Source organism: Brassica napus, chromosome C6 (genome assembly GCF_020379485.1).
Source record: "Brassica napus cultivar Da-Ae chromosome C6, Da-Ae, whole genome shotgun sequence".
NCBI classification, from domain to species: Eukaryota; Viridiplantae; Streptophyta; class Magnoliopsida; order Brassicales; family Brassicaceae; genus Brassica; species Brassica napus.
This window is the reverse complement of record NC_063449.1, coordinates 5,211,900-5,235,359: the sequence shown is the minus strand read 5'-3', so window position 1 is coordinate 5,235,359 and position 23,460 is coordinate 5,211,900. Positions and strand designations below refer to the sequence as shown.

Here is a 23,460-nt window from a genome sequence, read left to right as displayed (position 1 = left end):
TTTTGGTTTAGGCTGGTTTGGGATCGGAAAGTGGAACCGAGGTTCCTTCCTTCTCAGGTGTGGCCGCCATGTACAGCTTGACTCTTTGCCCATTCACTGTAAAGTCCCCACCGGTCTTGTTCTAAAGCACAATTGCTCCATATGGCCTCACTTCTTTGATCTTGAAAGGGCCGGACCATCTTGACTTAAGTTTTCCAGGGAACAACTTCAATCGAGAGTTGAAGAGCAACACTTGATCTCCAATGTTGAACTCCCTCTTCAGGATCTTCTTGTCATGGAATGCCTTGGTCTTTTCTTTGTAAATCCTTGAGTTCTCAAAAGCATCAAGTCGAATCTCATCAAGCTCATGGAGTTAGAAAATTCTTTTCTCTTTGGCACTCTTGATGTCAAAGTTCAGCATTTTAACAGCCCATAGTGCCTTGTACTCAAGCTCCACTGGCAGATGGCAAGCTTTCCCATAGACAAGATTGAAGGGAGTGGTTCCCAAGGGTGTCTTGAAAGCAGTCCTATAGGCCCAAAGTGCATCATCAAGCTTTGTAGACCAATCCTTCCTTGTTGTCCCCACAGTCTTCTCCAAAATGGACTTTATCTCCCTGTTGGAAATCTCAACTTGGCCACTTGTTTGGGGATGATAAGCAGTTGCCACCTTGTGCTTGACACCATTCTTCTTAAGAAGGTTCTCAAAAAGTTTGTTGATGAAGTGGGTGCCTCCATCACTGATCACAACTCTTGGGACTCCAAACCTTGGGAAGATAATGCTCTTGAACATCTTGAGGACAACCTTAGCATCATTGGTTGGGCTGGCTATAGCTTCCACCCATTTGGAGACATAATCCACAGCAACAAGAATGTATTCATTACCATAGGAAGATGAGAATGGTCCCATGAAGTCAATGCCCCACACATCAAACACTTCCACCTCCAAGATAGGATTTTGAGGCATCTCATTTCTCTTGGTGATGTTCCCTCTCCTTTGGCTTGGGTCACACCTTGACACAAACTCTTGTGTGTCTTTGAACATATGGGGCCACCAAAATCCTGCTTGTAGCACCTTGGAGACAGTCTTGAAGGTGGCAAAGTGACCTCCATAGGCTGGTCCATGGCAGTGTGTGAGGATTCCTTCCACCTCCTCTTGAGCTACTACTCTTCTATAGATTTGATCTTTGCAAAGAGTGTAGAGGTAAGGCTCGTCCCAGTAGTATCTCTTCACATCCTTGAAGAACTTCTTCCTTGCATAGCCTGTCAGATTCAATGGTTCCCTTCCACATGCCAAGTAGTTCACTAGATCAGCATACCATGGGCCTGTTTCATCAATTGCCTTCATTTCTTCAATCTTCCTTCCAGTCTCACAAGCTGTGACCATTGCTTCTGTAGCCATAATCTGCTCTTCATGGAGTCCCTCATCAATAGGAATCCCACACTCCACTCTTAATCTTGAAAGGTGATCAGCTACACCATTCTCCACTCATGGCTTGTCCTTGATTTTGAGATCAAACTCTTGTAGTATTAATATCCATCTGAGCAGCCTTGGCTTGGCATCCTTCTTGGCTAGTAGATGTCGCAGTGCAGCATGGTCAGTGTAGACAATGACCTTAGACCCTACCAGGTAGCTCCTGAACTTCTCGAAGGCATAGACAATTGCCAACAGCTCCTTCTCAGTTGTGTCATACTTCATTTGGGCATCATCAAGTGTTCTACTAGCATAGTAGATCACATGTGTCTTCTTGTCCTTCTTTTGCCCCAAGACTGCCCCCACAGCATAGTCACTGGCGTCGCACATGATTTCGAAGGGTAGACTCCAATCTGGTGGTTGAACTATTGGGGCACTGGTGAGCTCCTCCTTCAGCTTCTTAAAGGCTTCTAGGCATTTTTCATCAAAGTTGAAGATGATCTCTTTGCACAACAGCTTGGTCAATGGTCTAGCTATTTTGGAGAAGTCTTTGATGAACCTTCTGTAGAAACCAGCATGGCCAAGGAAGCTTCTAATGTCTTTCACTGTTTTTGGTGGAGCCAACCTCGCCATCACCTCAATCTTGGCTTGGTCCACTTCAATGCCTCTCTCTGAAATCTTGTGCCCAAGCACAATCCCTTCTTTAACCATGAAGTGGCACTTCTCCCAATTCAGCACAAGGTTGGTATCTTCACATCTCTGTATGACCCTGCACAAATTTGACAAACAAGCAGAAAAAGAGGATCCGTAGACAGAGAAATCATCCATGAATACCTCCACTACATCCTCAATGAGATCTGAGAAGATAGACATCATGCACCTTTGAAAGGTTGCTGGAGCATTACATAACCCAAATGACATCCTTCGATAGGCGAAGGTACCATAGGGGCATGTGAAAGTTGTCTTCTCTTGATCATTGGGATGTATTGGGATTTGGAAGAACCCTGAATACCCATCAAGAAAGCAATAATATGGATGTTTTGCAAGCCTCTCAATCATTTGGTCAATGAATGGCAATGAAAAGTGATCCTTCCTAGAGGCTGAGTTAAGTTTTCTATAATCAATACACATCCTATGCCCTATTACAGTTCTAGTGGGTATCAATTCATCATTTTCATTTCTAACCACAGTAATACCACCTTTCTTTGGGACTACATGCACAGGTGATACCCAATTACTATCTGAGATAGGATATATAACATCAGCATCTAAAAGTTTGATAATCTCTTTCTTAATAACTTCTTTCAGGTTGGGGTTCAACCTTCTTTGATGCTCTATAGAACTCATTGATTCATTTTCAAGATGTATCCTATGTGTGCACAATGAGGGTGATATCCCTTTAATATCATCCAATGAGTACCCTATTGCCTTTCTGTATTTTCTAAGTTCTTTCAAGAGTGCATGCAATTCAATTTCATCGAGTTCACTACTCACTATGACATGATATGTGTTATTGGATCCAAGAAAAGCATACCTGAGCCCCTTGGGGAGTGGCTTGAGGTCGACCTTGGGAGCCTTGAGTTCACTCCAATCATCCTCTTGAGATTCGGCTTGGACAGCGACCGTGGCGACATGTTGATCTGTTTGTGGCAGTTCCAGGAACCTGCCTTCATCGACTAACTCTTCACGGGAATTGAGCAGCTTCTCATACTCCAAGCTCACTCCATCTTTAATGAGCCGAGCTTCTTTGTTTATGGTGAGAGCATGTTGTAGGGAGTCATCCAGTGCCAACTCTTCTAGGTACTCATCAGCAAGGGCTTCCATCTCATCGATGTAGAACATCTGCCCTTCAATGGTGGGTTTCTTCATTACCTCCTTGATGTCAAAGTGAAGAGTGTTTCCTTTCCCAAGATGGAGATCAATCTTGCCACGTCTTACATTCACCATAGCTCCAGCAGTTGCAAGGAAAGGTCTTCCAAAGATCAAAGGATCTCTAGGCTCTTCATCCATCTCTAGCACCACAAAATCAGTAGGGATCTCATAGTTCCCAATCATCACAGGGAGATCTTCCAAGATGCCAATGGGGAGCTTTACAGAGCGGTCAGCCAGCACTAGAGAGATCCTACACTTCTTGTACTGAGTAAACCCAAGCTTCTTGGCAATAGACAAAGGCATGAGGCTAACACTTGCTCCTAGATCACATAGACACCTCTCAAATGTCAAAGGTCCAATAGCACATGGCAAAGTGAAGCTGCCTGGGTCTTGTAGCTTCCTTGGGACTGTCAATCTCAGAATGATGGCACTGCACTCATGAGTAAGCACCACCATCCCTTCCATTTCTTTCTTCTTCTGTGCCACAACATCTTTCAAGAATTTACTGTACTGAGGAACCAACATGAAAGCATCAATAATAGGCATAGTAACATGAACCTCTCTCATCTGCTTCTCAAACAATGCTTTGTACTTCTCCAAAAGCTGTCTCTTGAATCTTCCAGGAAAAGGAAGCTTGGGCTCATATGGAGGAGGAGTGACTGAAGCTTCCTTTGATGAAGTGGCAGCTTCATTCTTGCTCACAACTTTCTTCTCTTCTCCAATCTTTCTCTTTCCCTTGGCATCAACTATCTTCTCCAAGATCTCTTCATTAATCTTTTCATCAATAATGGCCACATCATCATCTACATTGATGACAACCTCCCCACCTTGCTTCTCATTATCCTTAATGAGAACTCTAGGAGGCAACTCTCTACCACTCCTAAGTGTGATTGCTTTCATTGTTTCTTTGGGGTTTTGCTCAGCCTTTCCAGGAAGTGAACCTTGTTGGCGATTTTGACTTGAACTCATGGAGGCAAACTGATTTTCCAAACCCTTGAACTTGCTGTTGAGATCATTGTAGTTTCCATCAATCCTGTTCTGGATATTCTTCAGCTCATACCCAATGTGCTTCTCACTTCTAGTTTGAGATTCCAAGATGTGTCTCAACATAGTCTCAGTACTACTTTCTTGTGGAGCAGAAGTAGAAGATCCAGCTTGGGCTTGTGTAGACTGATTCCCTTTGTTGGTAAAGCCCGGTGGGAAGTTTGTATTGCCTTGATAACCTCCTTGTTGATTATTGTAAACTGGTTTTTGCTGGTAGTTGCCTTGGTATTGAGGTTTGTTTTGGAAGTTTCCTTGGCCCCTTTGTTGGTATTGGTATGGAGCTTGATCTTTAGGTTGGTATTGGTAGCTTCCTTGTTCTCTTTGTTGGTATTGGTAGGTTGGTTCTTTCTTGAACCAAGTACCATTAGCATTGATGTAAGACACGTCTTGTTGTCCTTCCAAACCTTCAACTTCATTGATAAATCCTGGTTCTCCTCGGGCTTGTTCACCAACATAATTAATTTGTGAATGGGTAGTTCTTTCGTTGAAGAGAAGATCAATTTTGTCTTGTAGGGATTTGATGTCTTTCCTAGTGAAATGGTCATCACTGCCTCCACCACGGTTATGCCTATCAAAATCATCATTGTACACCGAATCACTCTTTGCCATATTCTCTACCAGCTCCATTGCATCTTCTTCAGTTCTCCCCAAGTAGGATCCATTGCTAGCCGTATCAAGCCTGCTTCTGTGGTTGGGTAGGAGTCCTCTATAGAATGTGCTGAGCAAATTCTCATTTGTGAAACCATGGTGAGGGCATTTTGATAAGTACCCGTTGAATCTTTCCCAAGCTTCTCCAAATCCTTCCAGGTTCTTTTGTTGAAATCCAGAGATTTCATTTCTAATCTTTGCAGTTCTTGAAGTTGAGAAGAACTTGTTGAGGAAAGCTCGCTTGCACTCCTCCCATGTAGTGATGGAATCGCTTGGAATGCTCTTCTCCCATGTGTGAGCTTTGTCTCCCAATGAAAATGGAAACAATCTTAGTTTGAAAGCATCTTCGGAAACTCCATTAGTCTTTGTGGTTCCACAATATTTGTCAAATTTGTCCAAGTGATCTAGTGGATCCTCCAAGGCTAGACCATGGAATTTGTTGGACTCAATTATGTTGATCAAGCTTGACTTGATCTCAAAGTTGTTGTTGCCCACAGCAGCTGCTCTAATACCCAATCTCTTCCCATGGATATTGGGCTGGTCATAAGTGCCAATGGATCTTCCCCGGCGTTGTTGATTTTGAGGCCTAAGGTTTGCAGCTCCTTGGCCATGTTCCTCTTGAGCAGCTCCAGGAGGAACTCCTTGGACATTTTGTCTATGATCATCAACTCCATAGACACCTTCCGGTTGATTCGGGTTTCTCTCCATCTCAAGCCCCAATCTATGTAAGTGGGCTTGCTTTTCTCTTTCTCTTCTCTGTCTTCCCAACTCTCTTTCTAAGGCTTTGATGTTGTCCACTCTTGGTGCAAGATTTGTTGATTCTTTGCTTCTCAAGTTCATGCACCTGTCATCCAAATAGAGATGAAGATAGATAATTAGTAACTTAAAAATGAAAAATAAGACTTAGTCTCAAGTAATGACCAAATCCTAATGTCAAAATCAATCTAGAGAATGGCAACGGCGCCAAAACTTGGTAAAGCTTAAGTTTAATCCTTAAGTGTTGTAGTACTTAAGATGTCAATCCAATCTCTAGTGATTCTAAGCACTTAGAATGCAAGCCATTTATCTCAATCTAAGTGCAATCAAATGATGTTTGTTTGTAACAAGTAACAGTGCGAAATAACTTAAGTTTTAATTCAAATATAACAAAGAAGAACCAATGGGTATTTAGGCAATTGATTTCAAGGTGATAGTTCTAAATCAAGGCGTCTAACTTCAAATAATCTTAACTTTCTATAGGTCTAGATTTCATTCAATTTAGATTAATCCACTCCCGTGGTAGAAACCGTTATGCAATTATGAACTAAACATCAACTTCCGTTCGTTTTGTTCACTCAAACATACATTAAGTTCTAGTCTACTAACCATCTAGCAATCCTAACAACAATTCCTTGGTTATTCAAGCTAGAGCTTTACTAGGTCCATTCAAGCATTATGCAAACACTTTCGATGCCCTACAAACACTTAGAATCTAGATTAAAATGGCCAAAATTAATCTAGCATTAAGAATACTTAGTAAGCATAGAAATCTAAGCATTTAACCATTAGAACACCTTAACTCTTCCCTAATCATCCATTAATCTACCTAACCCATTGATCCTAAGGGTGATTACTCACTAATCATCTTGTTTACACTTAATCCCATGATGGATAGAAGCATAATCAAGATGATATGATATATGAAAACAAGAAACAGAAATTAGATGAAGATAATGGCTAAAGGAAAACAAGACTTTATAACATAAACTTCAAGAACACTCCAAGAACAAATGTTTTCTCTCAAACTCTCAAAATACAAAATATGAAACTATAAAACTTTCACTCTCTACTCTTTGTTGTATTGTACTCTGTGTATTGTGTCTTCCTCCTTCCCCTTGCAGTCTCTTTTATAGCCTAAGTAAAGGAGGATGACAACACATCCATCATGTGAAAGCATAAAGCATAAAACACACTCATAAAAGTTATTCTCCACTTTCTTCCATTATAGAACACCTTTTGCCTCTTCATATGGCCAAAGTAGTCTTGCCTCTTCAGAAAAGGTAGAGAAAGTTAGGCCAAAAGAGCCAGCAAACTCATGATAAAACTCACTCATTAAAGTTGCACACACCTTTAGAATACCAAAAAAAAGAAGAATAGTGAATAGTAATGAGTTTTATAGGTTTTAAGTGAATAAAACTGAATCTGAAGGCTTAAAATTCGAAGGCTATTGTTGATGTTGCTAGGGTGGCCGCTAGGAATGTCATACTGATATGTGTGTAGTATTTTGGTCATAAATCCCTCAATACAGCTCCAAACGACTTGAAACCACCTCCATTGAAAAGCTAACTCAATTTACCATGTCTTCGCAAAAGACAAGTTTCAAAAGATATCTTTAAGACCTTCATCCATGCTTGTCTTTCACACGTTCGGTTCAAGACTCCTCGAAAGCTCCTTTTGTCCTCTAATCACCTCCAAAACTCCAAACAATTCATCCAACACCTACAAGATGCAAATGTACATGCAATAGACTCTAAATGCAAATAAATGTAAGGTTAATGCATGAATATATATGAAATAACAAAGCTAAAACTATGCAAAATCACAACACATCAACTCCCCCACACTAGTCCTTTACTTGTCCTTAAGTAAACTTTCAAGAACATGGGAAGTGATGTTTCAATACACAAATGGAAATTCATGACCTTAAGAAACTCTTCAATGCCATCGTTGTGATATCCTTACAAAATCATACCAAATAGCAAGAGCAAGATATTTTTATTAGCTCTAACTTCTCTAGGCCTATCAATTCCTTTGATCTTTTAACTCATTATCATGAATCCTCAAATCAACCAACTCTCACATTCAATAAGAAATATCATAAGTGAATTCTCGCAAATTGCCAATTGGTCCAAATCATTTGGTTTGGTGAGAAAAATGGCTTAATGTGAAGAATGAGAAGGGTCCAAATACATTTTGCTATGGTGACTTACACTCAAGAATAAGAGCTTGATCATTATGCAAAATTTATCTAAGAAAAGGAGCAATTAATGCATACATAAATCGGTTCTCATCATTGTACCCTTTTCCTAGACAATTTTTAAGTTCTACCCTTTCTTTTCTTCATCTCAAATCCCAAATATACACCCATTTTTATCTCTTACCCAATGAACACTCTTTTATTTTCTTTTCTTTGTCTTAACAACTATGTATCTTAGCTCAAAATTTTTTTATCCCCATTCTCTTTTTTTTTTCTTCTTTTCTTTTTGGGGTTTTTATTGACACAATCTGAGCTATCTTCCTATTTTTTTTTTTTGTTCCTAGTTGTTTTAGACACACTATTTGATTCATTTCCTTTACATTTTTTTTCCCAATTCAATCCCCAAGATCAAAATAATTAAAGCACATCATTCCAACCACCATCCTAGATGCTAGCCCAAAAGAGGTCCTAATGCTAGCAAGAGATGAGAACAAATCAATGTCGCTCCTAATACTCTCAAGATTTTGCACATGACAAGCTTTCACAAAAAGACCTCACTCAACAATTAATGATGGTTTGAAAGAAGGGAAGGGTTTAGGGTATGGACTACCACTTGAGTTGTCAAAAAGATTGGTATAACGGTTTAGACAAGCTCAAGTGTGTGTAAAGCCATGATTTAGTACTCAAGAGACCATAAGCAAGAAGCATTAAGTTCATTTAAGTCAATTAAGATCGGAGTTGGTTTCAAAGAGTAAGATTCAATGAGTCTTAAAAGGAGTTTTCAAGGCTCGAAGTCTACAAGAAATTCAGAAGAAGCTCAAGCTACTTATTATGATTCAAAAGGGTATCAACAATGAGTTCATTGCATGAGCCCTTTGTAGGGATTTTACCTATGTATTCTATATGATCTAGACTCAAACCTAAAGATGCAAATGATATAACTAAATGTTTATTTTTTGTAATTTTTGGAATTTTGCATAATTTTATGGATTTTCTATGCAAATGGATATGCAATGCTTATGACAAGTAAACAAAACAGAAAAAATGTGAGATAAGTAGACTCTCCCCCCACACTTACTTCACACAGTCTCTTGTGTGAGAGCAAGGTGAAAGAAGAGGTCTAGAAGAAACAAACATGAAAACTATATATTTACAATGGTTGTAGAGACACTTAGCTTGGAGTTGCTAGATGGAGTTGAATAATTTTAACACTTGTAGCTTTGCTGGATGGCCATCTTTCTTCTTTGATTAAGTGGAGAATCACCTGAAAATTTTAAACACACTTATCAAACACACAAAAGAAAAACCACACAAGTAAAACAGTAATATATATAGGGATAGATGTGGGACTTCCTCCCAAGTGAGCTTGTTTTAAGTCTCCAGCTTGACTACCCCTTTTTGGTTTAGGCTGGTTTGGGATCGGAAAGTGGAACCGAGGTTCCTTCCTTCTCAGGTGTGGCCGCCATGTACAGCTTGACTCTTTGCCCATTCACTGTAAAGTCCCCACCGGTCTTGTTCCAAAGCACAATTGCTCCATATGGCCTCACTTCTTTGATCTTGAAAGGGCCGGACCATCTTGACTTAAGTTTTCCAGGGAACAACTTCAATCGAGAGTTGAAGAGCAACACTTGATCTCCAATGTTGAACTCCCTCTTCAGGATCTTCTTGTCATGGAATGCCTTGGTCTTTTCTTTGTAAATCCTTGAGTTCTCAAAAGCATCAAGTCGAATCTCCTCAAGCTCATGGAGTTGGAAAAGTATTTTCTCTTTGGCACACTTGATGTCAAAGTTCAGCATCTTAACAGCCCATAATGCCTTGTACTCAAGCTCAACTGGCAGAAGGCAAGCTTTCCCATAGACAAGATTGAAGGGAGTGGTTCCCAAGGGTGTCTTGTAAGCAGTCCTATAGGCCCAAAGTGCATCATCAAGCTTTGTAGACCAATCCTTCCTTGTTGTCCCCACAGTCTTCTCCAAAATGGACTTGATCTCCTTGTTGGAAATCTCAACTTGGCCATTTGTTTGGGGATGATAGGCAGATACCAACCTTGTGCTGAATTGGGAGAAGTGCCACTTCATGTTCGGCAGGTCGAGAGTGAAAGTTTTATAGTTTCATATTTTGTATTTTGAGAGTTTGAGAGAAAACATTTGTTCTTGGAGTGTTCTTGAAGTTTAGGTTATAAAGTCTTGTTTTCCTTTAGCCATTATCTTCATCTAATTTCTGTTTCTTGTTTTCATATATCATATCATCTTGATTATGCTTCTATCCATCATGGGATTAAGTGTAAACAAGATGATTAGTGAGTAATCACCCTTAGGATCAATGGGTTAGGTAGATTAATGGGTGATTAGGGAAGAGTTAAGGTGTTATAATGGTTAAATGCTTAGATTTCTATGCTTACTAAGTATTCTTAATGCTAGATTAATTTTGGCCATTTTAATCTAGATTCTAAGTGTTTGTAGGGCATCGAAAGTGTTTGCATAATGCTTGAATGGACCTAGTAAAGCTCTAGCTTGAATAACCAAGGAATTGTTGTTAGGATTGCTAGATGGTTAGTAGACTAGAACTTAATGTATGTTTGAGTGGACAAAACGAACGGAAGTTGATGTTTAGTTCATAATTGCATAAGGGTTTCTACCACGGGAGTGGATTAATCTAAATTGAATGAAATCTAGACCTATAGAAAGTTAAGATTATTTGAAGTTAGACGCCTTGATTTAGAACTATCACCTTGAAATCAATTGCCTAAATACCCATTGGTTCTTCTTTGTTATATTTGAATTAAAACTTAAGTTATTTCGCACTGTTACTTGTTACAAACAAACATCATTTGATTGCACTTAGATTGAGATAAATGGCTTGCATTCTTAGTGCTTAGAATCACTAGAGATTGAATTGACATCTTAAGTACTACAACACGTAAGGATTAAACTTATCCTTTATCAAAAAGTGAGAAACAATGCAAAAGTACCCAGATTATCTAAACCCACTAAAAACCAATAAAGAACCAAGATTTAGATTCAGATGTTGAAAACTTAGATTCACTTCTTACCATATTCAACGCGAGTTTCAAAGGTTCTCTCTGCGTAGGTCAAGAGAAGAAGTATACTTGATCTGGAATAAATTAGAACAAAACAGAGCTAAAATATGAGGAAAACAAAAGAAAAATGACAAGGAAGAGACCCGTGGTGGTGGTGTTAAATGCGACGGAACCGGTGACGAGCTGGAGAATAGTGACCCCGATGGTCATACTCAAATGAGGAATCCCAAATCGATTAATTTAAGAGAAGCTCTGCCGTGGGTTTAGAGAACGAGAGTGACGAACAGTTTTTTTTTTTTTTTGAAATCTAGGTTAGCGGAGTCAGAATGAGCTAGAGAAATTGAGATTTGGAAACTAGGAGGGATTAGGGTTTTCACCTTTACTTTTGGAGAAATAGCACATGTTTTGCTTGGTTTGTTTTAACTAGTTAAAGTTTGATTAGTTTAAGGGGTGATAAAATCATTCAACAACAAGAAAATATGTGGCAGGTAAGAAGTGTCTTTTAATGAAATTAGAAAGACACAACATAATTTTTTCGTGATTAGTAGTTAAAAAAGGAAATCAACAACAATAATCAAAATCTATAAATATACACAGCCCTAAACCTTCTGGTCACGTTACTAATAATCACTCACAATTCTCTTCTCTCAGTAAAACCCTCGAAGATTTTGTTTTTGACATGGATTCACTTTCTTCGACAAAGATGAAGAACAACAACAAGCTCTCTGTCAGAAACCAAACCCGTTTCAAGAAGGGCTGTTTATTTCTCCATCCGGATAAACCATCTAGATGGAGATGAGAGTTTTATTCGTATAGGCACTAAAAGTGCAATTCATCTAGATGGATCATCCGGATGACTTTCGAAAATTTAAGCTTAATTTTATAATTAATTTGTACCATTTGGATGGAGATGGTTCATTCAATATGATATAATGTCTATTATGCCTCTGATGTAATTCACAAATTACAAACCTAAACATAATATCATTTTGTCACATACGAAAACTGGCAAAACCACAAAAACGCATTTTCCCGCGAAAACCTAATAACGAATTTTTTACGCCAAAACCCTAAAAAACGCATTTCCAGAAAAAATTGCAAAAACGTGTTTCCAACCAAAATTGCAAAAACATGTTTTCCCGTAAAAAATCGCAAAACGTGTTTCCATGCCAAAATCACATAACGCGTTTTCACGCCAAAACCTCAAAACGCATTTTTCCGCCAAAACACAAAGACATATTTTCCCGCCAAAACCACAAAACGTGTTTTCCCGCCAAAACCAAAAAATGTGTTTTCTCACCAAAATGCATTTCCCGCCAAAACTGCATAACGTGTTTTCTCGTGAAAACCGCAAAACGTGTTTTCCCGCCAAAACACATTTTCCCACGAAAACCGCAAAAACGTGTTTTTCCGCCATAACACATTTTCCCGCGAATACCGCAAAAACGTATTTTTCCGCCAAAACGCATTTTCCGTGAAACCTGAAAAACGTGTTTTCATGCCAAAACTACAAGAACGTGTTTTCTCGCCAAAACCGAAAATTGTCGTTTTCCTGTCAAAACAGAAAAATTTTTGTTTTCCCGCCAAAACCGCAAAAACACGTTTTCCCACCAAAACCACAAAACGTGTTTTCTCGCAAAAACCAAAAATTGTATTTTTCCGCCAAAACCGAAAAATCTTATTTTCCCACCAAAACTGAAAAATCTCGTTTTCTCGCCAAAACCGTAAAATGTGTTTTTCCGCCAAAATCCAAAACTTATTTCCCCGCTTAAACAAAAAAATCTCGTTTTTCCGCCAAAACCGCAAAAATGCGCAAAAAATGTATTTTTCCGCCAAAAGCGTTAAAACGCGTTTTCTCGCCAATACCAAAAATTATTTTTTCAAATAAATGTTTATCAATTTTTTTTGTTTATTAGAAGTTATTATTGTAGTAAAATTTTAACATATAATTAAATCAACACAAGGGTATATTGGTAATTTGTTTACTAAACTTATTTGGATGAAAATGAAAATAAAAAAACAAACATAAGATCCATTTAGATGATTCATTTAGATGATTCATTTAGATGATCCATTTAGATGATCCATTTAGATGAAAATGAAAATGAAAATAAAAAAAACAAACATAAGATTCATTTAGATGATTCATTTAAATGATCCATTTAGTTGATCCATTTAGATGATTCATTTAGATGATCCATTTAGATGATTCATTTAGATGAACTATGTGGATGGACAAACAAACAGTCACAAAAATCTGAATGAATCATCTGGATAGATCATACTGATGAATAATCTGGATGGAGATGAAAGATGCTGAAAAACAGGGCCAAAATCATTCTTGTTGTTGTTAGAGCTTTCTAAATTTGTGTGATACATTGCGATCGCGAAGGAAATCTCGTCAACACGTACCCTGAAGATCAGTGCCAAGTCAAAGACATTCTCAAGAGGTATAACAGATTAAGCGACAGAGAAAAAATCAAGAAAAACACAAATCTTTCACAGTTCTATAACAAGAAACTCGTTGACGAAAAGAGGAGAGCTCTTACCGACGCAGAGGAACGTAAAAAGTTCACTAAGAAAGTTGGAGACTTCAAGGGTTCGTTACAAGATCAGTTTCTTATATTACAAGACAGGGCTCGTGACCTTCTTTACTCCCAGGATCATCAGACCGAGCCAGATCAGAGCCGTTGTCTTGCTGCTATGTCTGAACAAAATCACAACTTTCCGGCGCCTTCTTCTGGCTTCTTCCTCCACAATGACTTCTCTTTTTCACTAATAGACGAGGATCCATTGATGAAATTTTGTCCGCCGGTAATTGACAATCTTGTTTCTGATATCAACAACAAATAGGATCATCATTAACGAATCTTCTCATGAGTGGTGATGCGTCAACACGTGCCGGTTCCTCCAATGATCGGAGTCAATTCTCAATGTTTCTGTTTAACCATGAAACCGCTACGGTTACTCAACTTCCCAACTCTGTTTCTTCAAGCTTTGACCAAGGGTTGACTCCGTGTAGCAACAGTCTCGTTACGGCTTCACATGGGGCACAAGATTATAACTTTGGGTACGGCAACAATCTGAACGCACAAGGGTTCAACTTTGGGTGCAGCAACAATCTCAACACACAAGGCTTTAACTTTGGGTGCAACAACAATCTATGTGCATGACTTAGCACATTGGTGAAGACACTTCAACCTCGTTTAGATCCTCACAGACACCACATTGGAACTCTTACTGATCAAAGCATCGCTTCTGATTAATTCATCTTATTAATCAATTGTGTATTAGTCATTTAGTTTTTGTAGTTGTGTAAATCTTTGGAAATCAAGTTCTTATTCCTATATATAATATACCTTTTATCACTGATTATTCATTCAAGTTCCACTTTTAAAGAGTTGTGTGTTTATCAAAGACATATATGCTCTCACAATTCATAAAGATCATTACTCCTTTGGTTAAACTTTAGAGTATTATAGCATAAAAAAAATATCATGTATCAAATAATTGATTTTTTCTTTTCATTTAATCTTTCGCCAATAACGAAAGCCTTAACAATCATCAATCTTTACTTGAGAACCTCTCAAACCATGATCACGGGGGTCGACACTTTAAACTCTCCTTGACTGTATCACCTGTAAGAGATAGCATCCCTTCCTGTTAGGGTCTTCAGTTTGATTTTTTTTTTTTTTTTTTTGGTAAGTGCAGAGGTTTTCTTTATCGGTCCATGTTAAACCTTTCATCAACCCACAAAGCTACCTAGTTTGTATTAATCAATTATGTCTAATTATACAGGACTGACGAAAGTTTTCAAACAACCAAGCTAGCTTGGGTTGTCACTTGTCATATCTATGGCAAGTCTTAAGTATGAGAAATGAAAAGTGTTAACTAGAGTTATCTTTCGATTGGTGACATGTCGACAAAAATGGCTCCACTTTTTTAAAGATACGTAATAACCAAACATTCCAACATACATATAACTTGTAAGCAAGGCCGGCTTAAATAGGGGGGCGAGCGGTGCGACCGCCCCGAGTCCAATCCGTTGTCCCCCTATTTCTTAATAGATAAATGTCCGATTTTTTTAAAAATACATGTATTTTTATATTAAAAGTAAGAAAAGGGGCTCAATTTTTTTTATATGAAAGTATTTTTTTATTTCCATAGATTTATTTTTAAAAATACTTCTGGTATTTTGAAAAAAAACATTTATCTATCAGATTTTTTTAAAAAAAATAATAGTTTGAAATATATTTTTTTTTGCTCCAGGGTCCATGACACTGTTGAGCCGGTCCTGCTTGTAAGTTGTAACGATAGCAACATATAGATAGCTCAGAGAAATGACAAGATTGAGTGGTTATGGCGACTTCTCCATAGACGACTGCCTTAAGCGTGGACAGAGGAACAACGACCGCTGAAGTATCAGCAGATGTGGTTTCAGCAAAAAGTTGTTGTTTCCACTCCCACAATGGCGACATTAATACTTTAGGTTGCTTGAGGATTTATTTTTAATATATTTAGATATTGTACTAATATGTCCCTTTAATTGTTACTTAGTCCAGTTACCACCCAAACATTTTAAATACTCCAGGAAACTCAAAAATCGAAAAGATCATCGATTTATCGATCATATATATATACTAGGGGTTGGCCCGGGCAACGCCCGGGATTTTATATAATTTTAAATTATATTTTTATGTTTGATTTTGTATTTAAATATATCTTAAATATACAGTGATATTGGTTATACAAATATATGATGGTAGATAAATGAAAATGTGATGTTTATTTATTCATGATGAACGAACTAAAATTATTTATACTCATATTTTTGCATTTTGATAACTGGAAATTATATGTAAGAAAGTTAATTAAACTTTAGATAAGAGTAAAATAGTATTTTATCTTGTTCATTCATGTTTTTATTTAAAAATAATAATTTACAACTGATTTTTATTTTTATTAGCTTTAAAATAATTGAACTATAATCTTACAAACCAATATAAAATCAGTTCTTTTTAGTTTAGTGATAAAATAGATTCATTGATCTAACTATATTTATGCAATCTTGGTCTGAACAAAAAAAAAAATCAAATTTTAAGCTATATTGTTGCGCATACAGTAGTTAACAAGATGGTTATGATCAAATCTTTGCAGAATCAAGAAAACATAAGTTTGGTGAACATGATTTTTGTTTGAATTGATGATCGGTTTAAAGCGGCTATTTCTCAAGCCACACCAGTGATCAATCAAAAGTATTAAAAATTATAGAGAAATAAATCATAGTGACTAATAAATGAATACTAATAATTCAAGTTATATATGATGAAACTTTATTGTTTACGATTATATACATAAGAATATGGAGTAACCAGTCATTAAAATATATAACTGAGCATATACAAAGTGAAGATTGACAAACAAAACACAAAGTAAAGATGTATAATGATATGAAATAAATTAGATGGCGAGTAGACAAAGCAAGATAGATTAAGTACTGGTTATGGAATTTTTAAGAACTGAAACAGAAAAAGGGATTTAAACTTGAACATTTTTTTTACATAAGCCTATAATCTTAAATCATTTGAACATTGTTCTCATATCCAGAACTCCGCGCTGAAGTTTGGTCTGAAATTATAAAGTATAAAGCTTATATTATGAAATTATAAAGATAAGGCCGAAAACAAAAGGTAGTAAGAAATTCTAGTTTATTATTATGTATTTCACTAAATTCAAATTGTTTTCTTTTTATTTTTCTTTTATATATTAAATTTTTTTGTTTTGATTATTTTTTTTTTTTTGTGTTCTACTATCAAATTTTCAATTTCTATAAATTTGAATTTAGTTATCAAAAAGGGGAATACTTCAATTAGATTCAGTCATTTCATTTTAAGTTGCTTGAGAATGATGAAACTTAAAAATCAAAATCGTAAATAGATTTCCCTCTTTTCTTATATTGTTTTTGTTTTATTTTTATAATTTATGTATTAATAAGATATACTGTATTTAACGTGTTTTAAAAGATTTGGTGTAAAAATAAGAAGAAACATAAATTAATAAATAGATGAGAAAAGATGTTACCTGAATTGATGTGTTGTGCTTTTGTCGTCTGAGAATGTATAACTTTACATATAGATACCAATCGTACATGTACGTATTTTTTAAAGAGAATTCTATTTTATATCAAAAGTATGATTTGATAACATAAACTGTTATTATTGTTGTTATTTCTAACCAAATAAAAACAATATATATAGCGAAAGAAAAATTACAGGAATCCAACAACTTCCAAACACTATGCTACAAAGGTACTACTCCTTCACGTTCTTTTGAAAGTTGAGGAACTTGATATCATAAGCAAAGACATAGTCAAAGACAAAGAGTAGTAGTATCTAACCTATGTGGACAGCAGCTACAACTGGTAAGAAGTCATGTTCAAACCCGAACCCATATTTCAGCAAAGTTTTAAGGCTCATATCTCCAACACCAGCGATCTGCACTATCGAATCTTTATCTCCTACTTGAGATGTGATGATACAATACAACGTCCAAGCCACTGGTGTATGCCCAGTAGTACCATCTCAACCATATCGTTTTTTGCGACGTACCTAAGCTTATAAGTTAGATTAAATACACTTTTTAATTATTGATTATGTAAGTGGATGAAGAATGTTACCGGTCTTGGTCTGAGTAAACCGGAAAAGAGATTCCAGAGACTAAGGAAGAAGGACATGCAGATCCCATTGATCTGATAGTTTGGTGTCAAGGCCACAATCATCATACCATATAGCGTGAAATGTGAAGCTTGTTAGCATTGAGTAGTAGAACCATAAGAACTTAGCCACAGTCCAGTCGTATCCAATCATTGAGTAAATGATCAGCGCGTAAACTCCCGTTGTACCGTGTTGTACATAATTTCCACGGCCACCTGCGCCATTTCAAGGACATGTTCTCATTATGGTCTAAACATTGTTTGTCTTTAAAACATGAAATAAGAAGATTATTCAGAATGGTTAACCTGAGAGATTGCATAAGGGATGGCTAAGTACATTCCAGCAACTTTTTCACGGTAGAAAAAAGTACGCTCAATGGCGATAGCGGTTGAACTGTTGCAGCGTTTGTGGCACCGAGAAACAGCATCGCAGCGTACATGGCTCCAAAGGAATTATTCATGTCTTGCTCCTTCTATCTGTTGTGGTTTTGGGATGAATCAATCACGGTTTAAGATGATAGTTTAATAAAATGAATATGGAAGCAAGCTTACATTTACGTTCATGTTTGGCAGAAAACCAAACCCAACATGACGCTAATATTGTCATGAGAAACCAGATGGCATTGTACTGAGGATGTCTCCAGTTAGACCAATACTGTTTCAAGAAGCAAGCTTTGGTTTGAGTCAAAAACGGCTGCGAGTACTTAGTTCGGAAGTAGAGATATTTCAATCCTGGTGGTGGAATACTGAGCTTTTTGATGAATTCTTGGTTACTCCTGAAGCAGACATCGATGTTTGAAAGTAACACTCTGGTCTAATACTAATAGTAATGTTTTTCTTTGACATACCGATAAAGAGAGGAGTTGGTGAATAGCTGAGCAAAGTCTACACTAACTTGTGACTCCATTGAAGGAGTAGTGACGTCAAGCATCCACATTGCTTTTATTTTGGAACCCTTTCAAGAGCCTGAAGAACAATGCTTTTATTTTGATTACTCCAAAGTCTCCGATGGATATAACTAATGATCACAGCCAACACAATCAGAGGATAAAAAAATGTGACCAATGATCACAGCCAACACAATAACACAGCTATATTACTTAGAAAGTGAAATGCTGATCAAATGATTGACAATCATTTGAATCAGAATTGTCAATAAATTGAATCAGGCCTGACAATGGAGGAGATAAAACTGGAGAAGCAACACACCATGGAAGGTCGCAACCATCAGGCTTCCATCTCCAATTGAGATCGTCTGAATCACGCATTATTTTCCTCTGGAAATCAGAAGCTTCGTCAATCTAATAACACGATCCAGGCTGATTTTATATAATTTTAAATTATATTTTTATGTTTGATTTTGTATTTAAATATATCTTAAATATACAGTGATATTGGTTATACAAATATATGATGGTAGATAAATGAAAATGTGATGTTTATTTATTCATGATGAATGAACTAAAATTATTTATACTCATATTTTTGCATTTTGATAACTGGAAATTATATGTAAGAAAGTTAATTAAACTTTAGATATGAGCAAAATAGTATTTTATCTTGTTCATTCAAGTTTTTATTTAAAAAAATTAATTTACAACTGATTTTTATTTTTATTAGCTTTAAAATAATTGAACTATAATCTTACAAACCAATATAAAATCAGTTCTTTTTAGTTTAGTGATAAAATAGATTCATTGATCTAACTATATTTATGCAATCTTGGTCTGAACAAAAAAAAAAAATCAAATTTTAAGCTATATTGTTGCGCATACAGTAGTTAAGAAGATGGTTATGATCAAATCTTTGCAGAATCAAGAAAACATAAGTTTGGTGAACATGATTTTTGTTTGAATTGATGATCGGTTTAAAGCGGCTATTTCTCAAACCACACCAGTGATCAATCAAAAGTATTAAAAATTATAGAGAAATAAATCATAGTGACTGATAAATGAATACTAATAATTCAAGTTATATATGATGAAACTTTATTGTTTACGATTATATACATAAGAATATGGAGTAACCAGTCATTAAAATATATAACTGAGCATATACAAAGTGAAGATTGACAAACAAAACACAAAGTAAAGATGTATAATGATATGAAATAAATTAGATGGCGAGTAGACAAAGCAAGGTAGATTAAGTACTGGTTATGGAATTTTTAAGAAATGAAACAGAAAAAGGGATTTAAACTTGAACATTTTTTTTACATAAGCCTATAATCTTAAATCACTTGAACATTGTTTTCATATCCAGAACTCCGCGCTGAAGTTTGGTCTGAAATTATAAAGTATAAAGCTTATATTATGAAATTATAAAGATAAGGTCGAAAACAAAAGGTAGTAAGAAATTCTAGTTTATTATTATGTATTTCACTAAATTCAAATTTTTTTATTTTTATTTTTCTTTTATATATTAATTTTTTTTGTTTTGATTATTATTATTTTTTTGTGTTCTACTATCATATATTCAATTTCTATAAATTTGAATTTAGTTATCAAAAAGGGGAATACTTCAATTAGATTCAGTCATTTCATTTTAAGTTGCTTGAGAATGATGAAACTTAAAAATCAAAATCGTAAATAGATTTCCCTCTTTTCTTATATTGTTTTTGTTTTGTTTTTATAATTTATGTATTAATAATATATACTGTATTTAACGTGTTTTAAAAGATTTGGTGTAAAAATAAGAAGAAACATTAATTAATAAATAGATGAATAAAGATGTTACCTGAATTGATGTGTTGTGCTTTTGTCGTCTGAGAATGTATAACTTTACATATATATACCAATCGTATATGTACATATTTTTTAAAGAGAATTCTATTTTATATCAAAAGAATGATTTGATAACATAAACTGTTATTATTGTTGTTGTTTCTAACCAAATAAAAACAATATATATAGCGAAAGAAAAATTACAGGAATCCAACAACTTCCAAACACTATGCTACAAAGGTACTACTCCTTCACGTTCTTTTGAAAGTTGAGGAACTTGATATCATAAGCAAAGACATAGTCAAAGACAAAGAGTAGTAGTATCTAACCTATGTGGACAGCAGCTACAACTGGTAAGAAGTCATGTTCAAACCCGAACCCATATTTCAGCAAAGTTTTAAGGCTCATGTCTCCAACACCAGCGATCTGCACTATCGAATCTTTATCTCCTACTTGAGATGTGATGATACAATACAACGTCCAAGCCACTGGTGTATGCCCAGTAGTACCATCTCAACCATATCGTTTTTTGCGACGTACCTAAGCTTATAAGTTAGATTAAATACACTTTTTAATTATTGATTATGTAAGTTGATGAAGAATGTTACCGGTCTTGGTCTGAGTAAACCGGAGAAGAGATTCCAGAGACTAAGGAAGAAGGACATGCAGATCCCATTGATCTGATAGTTTGGTGTCAAGGCCACAATCATCATACCGTATAGCGTGAAATTTGAAGCTTGTTAGCATTGAGTAGTAGAACCATAAGAACTTAGCCACAGTCCAGTCGTATCCAATCATTGAGTAAATGATCAGCGCGTAAACTTCCGTTGTACCGTGTTGTACATAATTTCCACGGCCACCTGCGCCATTTCAAGGACATGTTCTCATTATGGTCTAAACATTTTTTGTATTTAAAATATGAAATAAGAAGATTATTCAGAATGGTTAACCTGAGAGATTGCATAAGGGATGGCTAAGTACATTCCAGCAACTTTTTCACGGTAGAAAAAAGTACGCTCAATGGCGATAGCGGTTGAACTGTTGCACCGTTTGTGGCACCGAGAAACAGTATCGCAGCGTACATGGCTCCAAAGGAATTATTCATGTCTTGCTCCTTCTATCTGTTGTGGTTTTGGGATGAATCAATCACGGTTTAAGATGATAGTTTAATAAAATGAATATGGAAGCAAGCTTACATTTCCGTTCATGTTTGGCAGAAAACCAAACCCAACATGACGCTAATATTGTCATGAGAAACCGGATGGCATTGTACTGAGGATGTCTCCAGTTAGACCAATACTGTTTCAAGAAGCAAGCTTTGGTTTGAGTCAAAAACGGCTGCGAGTACTTAGTTCGGAAGTAGAGATATTTCAATCCTGGTGGTGGAATACTGAGCTTTTTGATGAAATCTTGGTTACTCCTGAAGCAGACATCGATGTTTGAAAGTAACACTCTTGTCTAATACTAATAGTAATGTTTTTCTTTGACATACCGATAAAGAGAGGATTTGGTGAATAGCTGAGCAAAGTCTACACTCACTTGTGACTCCATTGAAGGAGTAGTGACGTCAAGCATCCACATTGCTTTTATTTTGGAACCCTTTCAACAGCCTGAAGAACAATGCTTTTATTTTGATTACTCCAAAGTCTCCGATGGATATAACTAATGATCACAGCCAACACAATCAGAGGATAAAAAAATGTGACCAATGATCACAGCCAACACAATAACACAGCTATATTACTTAGAAAGTGAAATGCTGATCAAATGATTGACAATAATTTGAATCAGAATTGACAATAACTTGAATCAGGCGTGACAATGGAGGAGATAAAACTGGAGAAGCAACATGCCATGGAAGGTCGCAACCATCAGGCTTCCATCTCCAATTGAGATCGTCTGAATCACGCATTATTTTCCTCCGGAAATCAGAAGCTTCGTCAATCTGAATCACGCATTATTTTCCACTGCGTCAAGAATACATAAGCAATGGATTGGTTAAGCATTTATGAAACAATTTAGAGAATGGTAAAAATTATGGATTGGAGATTAACTTTGATCTTAATAACTTGGATGCTAATACGGTAGTTCTGATTAGAACTTCAGTATGTAAGTTAATTAATGTCTGTTTTGTCTTTTATTTAATAATTTTTGAATGAATGAACGTTAAAGCTGTACACTTCTCTTTCATGTCTAATTGTAGTTTAGATTTTATTTTTTTCAGTGTGAAATAATTACTGATATGCCTCTCAACAATAATTGACATTTTATCTATTCATTGTTAAAAAATCGTTTGGATTATTGAGTTTTGAGCTCCATTGACCATAGTATCATATGATAATATGCTAAATCCTACGATCTTTGTATAGTTTAGTTCAATATATGAATCTTATTAATGTCCTTGGTTTCACCAACTTTAACAAAGAAAACAAATATATTATTTCTCAGAAAAGAACGCTTAACATCTAACTTCTTAATATTCTTTTTTTTCGTTACCATATGTCATTATATTTATTCATTCTCTGAATTTGTGCACGGGCATGTATTGAACAAAGAAAAAATATATTTGGACAATTTCAACGTTGATGACTGGAGTTCTCCGAGTAAAGAATTTGGTGGCGAACAAACAATACTTGGAGGAATTCCCGTACATAAATAACCCTACCTTAGCTATCAACATCTCCAAGTAACCTCTCTTTCGTCAATACATGCCTTACACAAATTCAGAGAATGAATTAAATATAACGACATATGGTAACCAAAAAAATAAGTATATAATTTTTTTGATGTTAAGCATTTATTATTTTTGAATTTGATTAAATTGGATTGATTATTTATTGCATTGCTCGTATTGTTGTTTCTCTTTCAGGCTATCTTGAGGGAACAATGTAGGATATTAGATCTAGGAAAGCCTGCATTTCCACCCAAAAAGCTAAACCTAGTGTAGATATATTTGTTGGGTTACAAGGTGAGGTTTTTGTAAAATTGTGATTCGTGGTTGATTGAGATATAATATTGTATGCGTGATTTTACTACTGACTATTAATGTTTAGGTGCTCGTAAAACCACAACTTGTAT

The 23,460-nt window shown here is 35.9% G+C and overlaps 1 protein-coding gene and 1 non-coding gene across 2 annotated transcripts; one reads left to right on the top strand and one right to left on the bottom strand.

The window, feature by feature from the left end:
* Window positions 1-4: 4 nt before the first annotated feature.
* Window positions 5-12,387, bottom strand: LOC125588998. The gene is made up of 2 exons (XM_048761070.1): window positions 10,960-12,387; window positions 5-9,174 (listed from the first exon to the last, which is right to left on the bottom strand). The coding sequence occupies exon 2, from the start codon at window positions 5,792-5,794 to the stop codon at window positions 1,466-1,468; it is 4,329 nt and encodes a 1,442-aa protein (XP_048617027.1). The 5' UTR covers window positions 5,795-9,174; window positions 10,960-12,387; the 3' UTR covers window positions 5-1,465.
* LOC125589380 lies at window positions 5,046-5,152 on the top strand. Its single transcript, XR_007325572.1, has one exon. It is a non-coding gene; the product is annotated as a small nucleolar RNA R71 (small nucleolar RNA).
* Window positions 12,388-23,460: the final 11,073 nt, after the last annotated feature.